The following is a 12,351-nucleotide window of genomic DNA, read 5'->3' as shown; positions in this document are numbered from 1 at the left end:
CTGGTAATGAATTCTGGGCATACTCCACAATCGAGAGTTGTTGACTCCAAGAGGAAGGATTCTTGGAAACAAAACATTGCAACACTCTATCCAAATCCTGGTTGGCTTTCTTACTTTGTCTTAGAGGATGAAACCCTGAAGATAAACTGACAGTAACTTACAAAATTCTTGCCAAAATTTGGACTCAAATTGGGGACCCCTGTCAGAAACCACATCTATATGGTAGAAAAGATGTGACCTACAACAGTTACCGTTGTCTCCTTGGCCAAGGGTAAATTAGGCAAGGGAATGAAATGAGCTGCCTTCAAGAACTGGTCCACAACAGTCAAAATGACCGTATTGTCCTGGGAGGGCGGTAATAATATCTAGAGAGATATGGGACCAGGGTCTCGAAGGGACTGACAGCGGTAGAAGTAACCCATCTGGAGGTCGATTGGAAGTCTTAACAGTGGTACAAACTGAGCAAGCCAAGACAAAACTGCCGATGTTGCGAGTCATTAATGGCCACCAGAATCGTTGCTTTACCAAAAAGGTGGTGCGGTTGATTGGGTGTGCTGATTCCAAGCTGGCTGAGCTTGAAGATCAGCTTGGAGGGGATTACTGTATTAAATGCAGGACTGAAGTCTATGAACAGCATTCTTACATGTGTGTTTTGACTGTCCAGGTGGGTGAGGGCAGAGTGAAGTGCCATTGAGATGGTGTCCTCTGTTGACCTATTGTGGCGAATTGGAATGGATCTCATGAAGCAGGGAGACAAGATTTAAAGTGGGATGCAACCAGTTTCTTAAAGCACTTGGCAATGATGGGGGTGAGTGCAACAAGACGGAAGTCGTTAGGGACTGAGGCAATGGAGTGTTTTGGTACTGGTACGATGGTGGAAGTTTTGAAGATAGTGGGGACAGTTGTTTGGGCCAGGGACAGATTGAAACTGTCTGTGCAGACCTCACCCAGCTGCTCCACACAGGGTTTAAGCACATGACCAGGTATTCTGGGAGGGAGGCAGAGCTGGAGGGGGGCACAGGGTTAGGTGGTTTGTAGTCTGTGATAGTTTGTATGCCTTGCCACATACGCCGGGGGTCTGAAGAATTAAAGTGTTCTTCAATCTTCTGTTTATGTGTGAGTTTGGCCTGGCAGATACCCTTCCTCAGGTTGGCTCTGGCTGAGCTGTAAGCCTCCCGGACTCCAGACCTGAAGGTTGCATCTCTTGCTTTGAGCAGGAAGCGAACCTCTCTGTTCATCCAGGGCTTCTGATTGGGACAATTTTAATTTTTTTTTAAATCTGTTGATGTGCTCCAGGACAGAGTTGGTGTAAGTGTCAATGTTAATCTGAGAATTGGTGGTGGACTGGGCAGCAAATTCACACCAGGCTGTGTGCTGGAATTGATGTTGGAGAGTGGAGTCAGCACCTTCCAGCCAGATTTTAACATTCCTTATTGTAGGTTTCACACATTTGATGACCGGGGTATACTTGGGGAGCAGGAAAAAAGAGAGGTGGTCAGACTGACCCAGGTGGGGGAGGGGTGTTACTTTGAAGGCATCAGTCACATTAGTATGAGCATAGTCCAGTGTTTTATGTGTAGTGCGACCACAGAGACATTTTGATGAAACTTAGGGAGAACAGATCTTAAAGTGCAGTGTGTGTGTGTGTGTGTGTGAGCGAGCATGTGTGTGAGAGAGAGCAAATAATATTTTCTCTAAAACTATTAACTTTAAATTGTAAAATACATTGATAAACTGATTCTGTAGCCTAATAAATGGACAGTGTAACAAATTAGATCTTATAACAAGATAAGAACAACTTACTTTAATGTGATAATAGTCCTTATATCCTACACATTTTATATACAGAACCATATATCTGTTGTAGGGATTGTAAATTGTGACAATATGCTTCTTGTTTTAGGCAACATGTTGAAATATACTGTTGTTTAGACTTGTGATGTCCACCCTGTTTTCGCCTCTGTCCACCCTGCTACCACAGTGTTTATATATATATATATATATATATATATATATATATATATATATATATATATATATATGTATATATATATATATATATATATATATATATATATATATATATATATATATATATATTAATAAAATAAGTTCAACATATACATGGAATGGTAAAATGAAATAAATTAAAATGGTTACAAAATCCCATTTGAATTTATTTTTATTCTAAAATAAATGTGTTGAAATTACACTGTGTCTCATAAATACAACAATTTTTTTTAAGATAATGCCAGATTATGAACATTGAAAAGTACATTTGCAGAGTAAAGAGAAGAACATTTTGAATCTTAAAAAATGTAAATATTACAATAACTGTGCATTCAAAACGAGAGAGAAAGGCCTGTAACAGGGTGGACATTTGGTCCTTGCATGTCTGAGGAATTTCCTGAGGTAGACCAGCACATTTTTCTTAAAGTGTAACAAGCCCTTTTGTATAAAATTAAATTAAAATTAAATTGATGTAATTCCATGATTACATCATGGAAATGTAAATTTTTTAATGGAAAGTTACCAAGCTGAAATAGCACGAATAGTAAGAATGACGCATTTAATAGTATTACAAAAAAAAAAGCAGTTGCAAAATTGCAAAAAGCAGTTTTTATGCATATTTTATCCTGAGGTTTTGTTGCATTTACACAGTCTTGACCAGCAGGAGTCTGCGTGTGGTGTTTCGAGCGCTTCGAAACAGTGAATCTTTTTGCGAAGCAATTAGTTCAATTGAGTCGAAGCTTTGAAAAGTTTCGTTTCTCCCAACACTAGCTGGAGGTTAATTATTGACATTAACGAGTTCAATGAATTCCTCCAATTAAAAGCGTTCAAATATTGCTGCAATAGTTACAGCTGATTGAGAGTAGCTGTAGAGCTTGGTGAAGTTCTGCAGGTTTTGTGAAAGAGGGATTTGATTTGATTTGATTTGATTTGATTTGATTTGATTTGATTTGGTTTGGTTTGGTTTGGTTTGTAGTCTTGGATGATCGCCCTCATGGCTTTGAAGGAATTTTGTGTTTGGAACGGGTTTATTTTAGCCCTTTTTCTCTTTGCTGTTGATGGACAGGCATCAGGACCGTGAGTAAATGGTTGAAAAAAGACATTTTATTTTGAACATTATTCCTCAAAGTTTGTTTTTGTCTCTATATTATGCGAATTACCTCTGTGATTATACACCTGCAGGAATGTGTGCTGATCTGACTTATGATTTCTAATACCCAATTACTGTTTCCACAGATCCTTCTTGGTGACATTTTCTGCAGTGATTGAGTCTTGCTCTAATGCTGAATTGTGTGCAAGTCTTTTAAAACCCAATGAGAGTCTTACAATGACCATCTTTCTGGTTGATGACAAAAATCAGACAACACTGCTTGCACAGCAGAGATCTTCAACAGAGTTTCACCGCTGTTTTTGTTTCCAGGTCTTTTACTGTGGGCACATGTGGCCCTTTTTATTATTTATTTATTTATTTATTTTGTATTAAGACTGTGTTTCTCTACAGGCCCCTCGAGTAGATGTTGAAGAATTGGTGCAGAAAGTGAGGGTGGTACTTCAAGGGAGGTTCTTTAAAATGACAGAAGAGAGGAAAGTCATGTTCCGACGTTACCTGCCTTTAACCTTCATCCAAACAGACAAACCCATCTACAATCCAGGACAAACAGGTGAGCTATGAATAACCCTGGTATAAATATAATTGATCAGAACTTGTAGTGCAGTGATCTTTCTACATGTTCAAATGCACGATGTTCTGTTTCCCTCCTGCAGTGAACTTCAGGGTTTTGACCATGGATGCTAAACTTGTTCCTTTTGATCAAATGGTAAAGCCTGATCTGCTTCTAGTCCAGTATCCCCCCTGCCCCAAGTACTTGATTGCCTAATGTTTCTGTTTGTCTTTACAGTACAGTCTAGTGATGGTAGAGGTGAGGACTTGTTCTGGACCAAGTCTTTGGATGGATCCAACACTGGTTTATCCCTGCATGTTTTTTGTGTTTTGGCTTGCAGTTTCTTATTCCAGGTTTTTTCCTCTAAATAGGACAATCAAAATAACCGGATTAATCAGTGGACCGACATTTCCTCAACGGGGTGGATATTGGAGCTTTCTCACCAGTTAAATCCTGAGGCTCCGGTTGGGATGTACACCCTGAGGGCTTTTATTGGTGACCGGGTGATCTCACAGGTTTTTGAGGTGAAAAAGTATGGTAAGTTACACTTGATGGGCAATGGGTAGTTTTTGATGACTGGGGTCCTAATTTGAAGCCTTTATTTCTGGTTTAGTTTTACCCAAATTTGATGTCATCTTGACTACACCACAGATGTATAGTGTGGGAGATGCGGGACTGAAAGTTGAGGCTTGTGCCAAGTAAGCGTGAGCTCTTATTCTCTTGACTTTTCTTTTGGTCTATGTTCTTGATCTTGTGGTGTGTGTGGGTTTTTTTTTTTTTTTTCACAGATACACATATGGGCAACCTGTACCTGGTCAAGCATTGGTGGAAGTGTGTCGTGAGTCATACCGTTTGGTATCTGGCACATCTCGTGTGTGTCTTAACACAACTGCTATGGTATGTTTTTGCCATACGGAGCAGGAGGTTTTCTTTTGTCTAAATTTTAAATCTTACCGTCTTTTTGTTCTGCTACTAGTTGAACAACAGTGGTTGTGCTTCCCTTACCATCCGCACATCAGCATTTTTCACCACCAGTTTTGAAAACGACCTGCAAGATGTATTTCTTGTTAACGGGAACATCACTGAGGAGGGAACAGGTGAGCTTCTGGCCGATTAGAAGCAGTGTCTTGTTTATTTGGTTCCTTAAAATTTGTGGCATTTACTTCCTGCCAGATGTTGTGACCTCAAAATCCACAACTGTGTCCATTACGTTTGAAGTTGGCAAGGTCATGTTTTTGAACCTCCCAGGTTTCTTCAACTATGGATCAACGATTAACGGAGAGGCAAGTAAAGGTTAATCTCTTACTAGACTTTTATTGGTTCCCTTTCCTAACCTTTTTCCCAACAGATCTTGGCATCTTCTTTCAATGGGACTCCAATTGCAAACAAGATGGTCTATCTCTTGGATGGTAGCCAGTGGCCCAACAAACTGCTGATGAATCTGACTACGGACATGCATGGACTGGCCTCTTTTTTCCTCAACACTGCTGATCTCCCTAAAGCTGATCTGAATCTTGTGGTACGGTTTGCCTTAATCCTATTTTTAAACGAAGCCGTCTCTGGCAAAGAAACCAATTTTGTATCATTTTGATTCTCAGGCAAGTGCAACTTCACCGGTTTTTTATGGTTACAAGTCGCCCTTCTTCAGGATAGATGTGAAGACTGTGCCGCTTTACCAAACTGCTACTCCCAACAACCCAACGTTTAGTTCAATGGATATAGTAAAGCTTGAGCAGCCACTGAAATGTGGTGCCAAATATCCAGTGACAATCGCCTATTATTTTGTTGGAGAAACTGGTGACTACAGTGCTGACATAATCTATATGGTGAGTGGATGCGCTTTTTGTGTGTGTGTGTGTGGGGGCACCTTTTTAATTCACCAGATTGTCTCCATTTTCTGTCAGGTCTTGTCCAAAGGGGTGGTTGGTCTGCATGGATTTAAGAAGGTCCAAGTGAGTGCTTTAAATGCACCCAGTGGCACACTGTCATTTGATCTTCATGTCAGTCCAGATATGGCTCCAGAAGTGCAGATTCTGGCCTTCTGTGCTCTGCCCAGTGAGAATGTAGTTGCTGCTAGTGCAGTTTTTGACACTGAAAAGTGTTTTCAAAACCAGGTATGTGGATATCCTTTTTACCTCTGTACTTTTGTGGGGCATGGCCACATGTCCTTCAGCTTGAGCTTGTTCTTGTTCCAGGTGTCTCTGCAGTTTTCTCCCCCTACAGCTGTTCCTAGTGAGGGAACAGTTTTGAACATCTCTGCTCAAGCAGGATCCCTGTGTGGCCTCAGCGCTGTGGATCAGAGCGTCCGAATCATGGAGCCAGAAAGACGTTTAAGTGCTGAAGCGGTATCCATGTGCAGTTTAAGAAATTCTTGAAGTTGATTGTGACATCAAGGTTATTCTTTAGAATGAGTTGTGCAAAATTATAAATGGGACAGGACGGCTATAGTGGCATACACCAAAGACTATGTTGCATGCAAAATGTCAAACGATTTGTTTACAATCCCAGGTGTTTGACTTCTGATGTGATCACTGGTTTAACTTGTCTAGATTTGCATCAATTGCTGACATGCCTATTAGGGGAAGTTAAACCTAAGTGATTTTGTATTATCTTGTTTCACCAATTTGCCAAGATTTGGTTTTCATGCTGCTTGGTGTTTTGTCTTAATGGACAGGTCTTTGGAGAAGACACTGTCTAGTTTTAAAGGCTTAGCAAAAGCTCAGTGGTTTGCTTCAAGATGCCAATCTGTGTCTTTCTCTTAAACCGCTTAATGTGTGTGGGGTTTTTTTTTTGTTTTTTGTTTTTTGTTTTTTTTTTGTTTTTTTTTTTGGACAATCCCCCCCCCCCCACCCCCCTTAATGTTCTTAGGTCTTCAGAGAGCTTCCGGTACGATCACCATCATATTATCCATATCTGGTTGAGGATGAACAGGAGTGCCTGAATGTTAGACCCCGTCGAGCTGTTCTTGCAAACGAAGCTTATGATGTTTTCAAGGTTGGAAGTTGTCTGCAATCACTAAGTGGCTGAATACTGATTGACTTTTTAAATGCATCTTTTGCTTTGCTTTTGACAGCGTGTGGGGGTAAAGGTCGCAACAAATCTGCCAGTTCAAGAACCTAACTGCCTGACGTACCGAGGACTGTATTACTATCGCAACTCCCGTAGTAAGCATTTTAGGTTCTTAATCTAAATATCTTGACCGTGTCTTACCAAGTGATGCTTGGTAATGGTCTGTAGGAGTTTTTTTTTTTTGGGGGGTGGGGGGTTTTTGAATCTGAAAGTGAAATGCAGTGGGACAGCTACTGCTTAAATGGTGGTATTCCAGACTTCTTGCATCCAAATGCAAGGTGTTAAAAACCACTTGTTGTTTTAAGTAGGGATGCGCCAAAACAGAATTCTGGATGCATTTAACTCTGAAAAGCAGAGATAAAACTACTAAATCAAACTGGACCAAAAATATTTTAAAGGTGTGCTAATCCAAAAAGCTGAATTCAGTTTTCGCTGTGCTGATTTTTAGTAGGTCTCGTTGCAAGTTCAATGACTTGGGTAGTGTTTTTCTCTGTGGCCAATCCATGATCAGCAGAGATTGTCATGTTTTGGCAAGGTATGGCTTGCTTGGAAAATCAACTAAGGTGAAACTGAAAAGTACCAGGTACTGTAAACCGTGGAACCCCCTCTTCTTACTATAGGATAACTTGGTGCACAGAACCGATTTGCCTAATGCCTATAATGAATGGACAAATCCAATTAGTTGCAGTCCCAAAGAAATATTTCTTTTTTTTTTTTTCTTCCCAGTCGCTTTTGGCCTAGTGGGAAGCGCTCGGGGAAGGGCTCAGGGAAGTGGCCAGGGAAGTGGCTTGGGAAGTGGGACTGAAGGAGGGGGTGCTGGAGGTGATGGCAGCTCCTCTTTTGATGTGACAATCAGGACTTACTTTCCAGAAACCTGGATCTGGCAGCTTGCTCAAGTGGGGTAAGTCTTGTTTCAGCAAATTGACTCCTATGGCCCTGTCGACATGAAATGGGATTTTCAAAACTGCCAAATTCTACTTTGTCCACACAAATGCAGTATCCAGTCACTAAAATGAAGGTGAAGATTTTCAGAGACTCTGGTTTCACTGGCTAGACAACACTGCGACTGGAGACTTTTTCGCTTGTGACCATTGGAGTGCTCCATTATTTCCTGTCTACATGAGGCAGTTTGTAATTGGCCACTGTGGCTTTATGGTTGGGTTTATACTTCCACCTGTTGATAGCTCTTGACAGTGCCTCAGTGTTTTTGTGTTTTCATGTGGACAAGGTTTTTTTTTTTTTTTTTTTTTTTTTAACCGAGCATAAACTCATGTTATAAAATACCCATGTATTTGTGGACTACACCTGAAAGGTGTCCAACTGTTCCTAGTTTTCAAATAACCCTGAAGGACATGATTGGCTGGATCTAGTGCGTTTCGAGTTGAATAGGCACTTTCAAACACAGTTCCTGTAGGACCACAGCCCAGTGATCTAAAGCCACTTTGCCTCAATGGGTTTCCCTCTCCTGCCCCCTCATTGGTATCTTCTGGTGTCCTTTTTCAGAAACTCTGGTTCCACACAAGTTGCTCTGAAGGTTCCTGATACTATCACCACCTGGGAGACTGAGGTGTTCTGCCTGTCTTCCAGAGGTTTCGGTTTGGCTCCTCCTGTTCAGCTAACTGCCTTCCAGCCCTTCTTCCTGGAGCTCTCCCTGCCTTACTCGATCATCCGTGGAGAGTCTTTTGAGCTGAAGGCTACAGTGTTCAACTATCTGTCCAAGTGCATCATGGTCTGAATTCATATTTATTAGTGTAATGGGGGGTGTTTTTTTTGTGTTTTTTTTTTTCCTCTCGTATGAAGCAATATCTCATGTACAAGAATTTATTTCAAGAAGTCTAAATGTCACTTATCAGCTGACCACATTAAATATGGAAAACTTCAGTAGACCACTATCCCTTACAAGCTTAAACCAGCCAAGTTGGTAGCACAAAAACTCCATCCCAGAAAATGAAGCATGTCTGTCACACCCTAATTGGATCTGTAGAGGAAAATAAGGTTGTCTTTACTTAATGTGTACTTGTATAATTCACTGGCAGGTGAAAGTGACACCAGCTTCTTCCTTGGACTTCAGTCTTCGACCTCTTAATGAGCCGTACTCCTCCTGTCTCTGTGCCAATGGGAGAAGGACCTTTAAATGGATTCTCTCAGCTTCTGTTCTCGGTCTGTTTTGCATGGTGTATCTTCCTAAACTGAAGTGGATACAAATTTTTGCTCACTTCCTGTCTGTACTATAGGATCTGTAAATGTGACCATCAGTGCTCAAGCTGAACGATCCCAGGTTCAGTGTGGCACTGAAGTTGTGACTGTGCCAGAAAGAGGACGCATTGACGTAGTTACTCGAAGTCTTTTTGTTCTGGTAAGTGTTAACCAGCTCTCTTGAGTATGATCATGGAGCTCATGCGGTTTTACTAAAGTGATGTTTAATTGCTTTTTATAGCCTGAGGGAGTTGAAAGGGTCTTCACCCAGAGTTGGTTATTGTGTCCAAAGGGTTTGTTTGCTCCAAAATTCTAAATGCATTCGACCTTTTACCAGAAAACCGTAACCTAGCACACTGTGCTGATCCATTCTGTTTGGTCCACAGGAAGTGCCCTTTCAGAAGATTCGTCTCTGATGTTTCCAACAAATGTGATACAAGGATCATCCAAATGCTCAGTTTCAGTCCTTGGTAGAGTTTCTTTAAGGGGAAATGGACCTAAAGCAATTCAGCAAAATAATTTGGTTTCTGGCTTTTTGGTTTGACTCATTTTCTTCCTCTCTTAGGGGATATTATGGGTCGTGCACTAAAGAATCTTAATGGGTTGCTACAGATGCCATCTGGCTGTGGAGAACAGAATATGATTGTTCTTGCTCCCAATATTTACATCCTACAATACCTTGAAGCTACTGCACAGCTCACCCCAACCATCCGACAGACTGCCATTGGTTACCTTCAGAGCGGTACAGATAACCAAATCCTAAAAGTACCAATCATTGGCCTGACTCTTGATCAAGTGTGTGTGTGTGTGTGTGTGTGTTTTTTTTTTTTTTTTTTTTTTTTTTTTTTTTTTTTTTACATTCAGGATACCAGGGACAACTGAATTACAGGCACGGTGATGGTTCATACAGCACTTTTGGTTACGATGCATCCAATACATGGTAGGTTTTCTTGCAGTTCTTTTGAGCGTCATTTGAATTGGGTTGTAATGTGACTCTTCATGGCCAGGTTGACTGCATTCGTCATGAGGTCTTTTGGCCTAGCAAGGCATTTCATCTTCATTGATCCCAATGTCCTCCAGAGCGCACAGGATTGGTTGATTAGCAAGCAAGGTTCAGATGGCTGTTTCATGCAAGAGGGAACTCTGTACCACAATGACATGAAGGTGCTTATTTCTTTTAAATGTGCCCTAACTTGTGTAAGACTGATCCTAACAGTTATGCTGCTCCATTGTAGGGTGGCGTTGGTGATAATGTGACCATGACAGGCTACATTGTTGCATCACTGATTGAAATAGGTGTTCTTGTCACGGTAAAAACATGCCTACCAGTAGTTCTAAAGCTTGAAGATGACTTTCCAGTCCCCCAGTAGTCTAAAATTTGCTTTGCTTTCAGGATCCCATCATTACCAATGCTCTATCTTGCTTGAGGCCTGTCGTTGGGAACCTGGGAAACATTTATGCCACCGCTCTTCTTGCCTACACCTTCAGTCTGGCTGGAGAGACCAACACTCGAACACAGCTTTTAAATTCCTTGGACAATGTTGCCATTTCTGACGGTGAGCTTCACTGGTCTATTGAGACATTCTTCAGGGTCTTTGGCACCAACTTTGTTTTCTGTCTTGTCCCCAAGGCAATAAGCTTCACTGGTCTCAGACTTCATCTGGAGATACTCTGGCAGTGGAGATCAGCTCCTATGTGCTGCTGGCCATTCTCTCTGTACAGCCCCTCACGACCGCTGATTTGAGCTATGCTAATCGCATTGTCAACTGGCTTGTGACCCAGCAGAATCCTTATGGAGGCTTTTCATCCACCCAGGTGACTGACTACCACACAAGCATAAACATCCTATCTGAGTGGGGTTTTTTTTTTTTTTTGTATTTTTTTTTTTTTTTTTTAATCTGGAGCTTTATTTTTAGGACACTGTGGTGGCTCTTCATGCTTTGTCTCTGCTTGCCAAACAAGTGTTCAGCTTGGAAGGCTCCAGCACTGTTACCGTACAGTCATTGTCTGTAGCAGGAGAGGTTCATAACTTCAACGTGAATGGGGACAACAGGCTACTATATCAGGAGAAGCCACTGAAGAACGTTCCTGGCAGATATAGTGTTGGAGCACAAGGGTCCACCTGTGTGTCTGTGCAGGTCTGTACCTTTACCTACTTAACTTCTACCTCTATGCTTGTCCCAGTTATCCTTATGTTTTGGTTTTGTACGCTCAGGTTGCATGTTTCTACAACATCCCGACACCCATTAAAGTTTCTGCAACACTTAGTGTTGAAGTGAAGGTGGCAAGAGACTGCAAAGTGCGTGGAGCTGATCTCCTGTTGAACATCACTGTGACGTAAGAACCGCTTCAGACACTGTCCTGTTTGACCCTTAATGCATCTTTACACAGCTGAGCTAAGGCTGCTCTGTGCCTGCTCAATTCTGTAACCGTCACATGAAAGCCCGTCTGAATGTAGTTCTGTCCCACCAATTTTAATTTCTGCATAAATGCCATTTAAGCCATTTTTGAAGATGCACCCAATCATTAAATGTAACTCCCCTTCATTTAGGTACAATGGTGCAAAGCCAACTACTAACATGGTTATTGTGGACATTAAACTCCTGTCAGGTTTCACAGCAGATACGTCACTGGTTTGTATGTTTTAAGATGACTTGTATGTAAAGTACTAAAACAAGCCACTTAAGATGTTAATGGACTTTTCCCTCTCAGCTTGGATCTCCACCAAATTCATTTGCTCCACTAGTGCAGCGTGTTGATGCTGGAGATGACCATGTGCTTGTGTATCTGAAAGAGGTGAGCTGTGCACTGTTCTCTCTCTCCGTCCCCTTCATGTGTGCAGTGTATTCGTTTATTTACTCTTGCTTTATCCTTTCTGATTTGCAGGTTCCCAAGGGTGTCCCCATGACCTACAGGCTACAGCTGAAGCAGGTTCTTGAAGTTCAGAATCTCAAGCCAGCAGTTGTTGAGGTTTATGACTACTATCAGCCAAGTATGAATTCAGTGGCTCATGATTTTCACTTTATTTACCTGTTGAACATGTCAAGCTAACTTTCTGTTCCTCTTTCACTTTCAGGTGATGCGTTTGAGACCACATATATGCCTCCCTGTTAATGACTGTGCTCTTTTCTAGCTATTGGATGCATGAATTAAACTCTTAAATCAGTAATTGTTTGCATCTTTTGTTGAACATCTAGTGTGTTTTTGAAATGGACCTCTCAACCTTGGTTCAAGCTTATTTTAGCCCTGTGATCCGAGTTTGTGGTCAACAGACTGGCATCATGGTCTATTTTTCCAGTTGACCGCAAAGGGCACTTTGGTTTTCCTTTTTGGACTTAAAGTAATCACTTGAATCTGTAAATGGGTTTTGTATGCTCACCATAACAAAACTGTACTTTTGATGAATGAAATCAAA

General features: G+C 41.3%; 1 protein-coding gene across 1 annotated transcript; it reads left to right on the top strand.

Moving 5' to 3' along the window:
- The first annotated feature begins 2,850 nt into the window (after nucleotides 1–2,850).
- On the top strand, nucleotides 2,851–12,105 carry LOC113057408 (alpha-2-macroglobulin-like). The gene is made up of 34 exons (XM_026224787.1): nucleotides 2,851–3,087; nucleotides 3,247–3,430; nucleotides 3,512–3,671; nucleotides 3,775–3,827; nucleotides 3,909–3,929; nucleotides 4,043–4,208; nucleotides 4,285–4,369; nucleotides 4,460–4,568; nucleotides 4,648–4,768; nucleotides 4,845–4,954; nucleotides 5,020–5,190; nucleotides 5,270–5,497; nucleotides 5,576–5,785; nucleotides 5,867–6,016; nucleotides 6,540–6,665; nucleotides 6,745–6,835; nucleotides 7,467–7,641; nucleotides 8,244–8,469; nucleotides 8,777–8,900; nucleotides 8,975–9,096; nucleotides 9,178–9,229; nucleotides 9,323–9,406; nucleotides 9,502–9,678; nucleotides 9,801–9,876; nucleotides 9,944–10,100; nucleotides 10,172–10,246; nucleotides 10,330–10,492; nucleotides 10,567–10,751; nucleotides 10,853–11,074; nucleotides 11,152–11,273; nucleotides 11,488–11,569; nucleotides 11,649–11,732; nucleotides 11,823–11,928; nucleotides 12,013–12,105. The coding sequence occupies exons 1-34, from the start codon at nucleotides 2,993–2,995 to the stop codon at nucleotides 12,048–12,050; spliced, it is 4,350 nt and encodes a 1,449-aa protein (XP_026080572.1). The 5' UTR covers nucleotides 2,851–2,992; the 3' UTR covers nucleotides 12,051–12,105.
- The last annotated feature ends 246 nt before the right edge of the window (nucleotides 12,106–12,351 follow it).

Source organism: Carassius auratus, chromosome 38, assembly GCF_003368295.1.
Source record: "Carassius auratus strain Wakin chromosome 38, ASM336829v1, whole genome shotgun sequence".
Taxonomy (NCBI): domain Eukaryota; kingdom Metazoa; phylum Chordata; class Actinopteri; order Cypriniformes; family Cyprinidae; genus Carassius; species Carassius auratus.
Note: the sequence above shows the minus strand (reverse complement) of the source record. Positions and strands in the feature narration are given on the sequence as shown.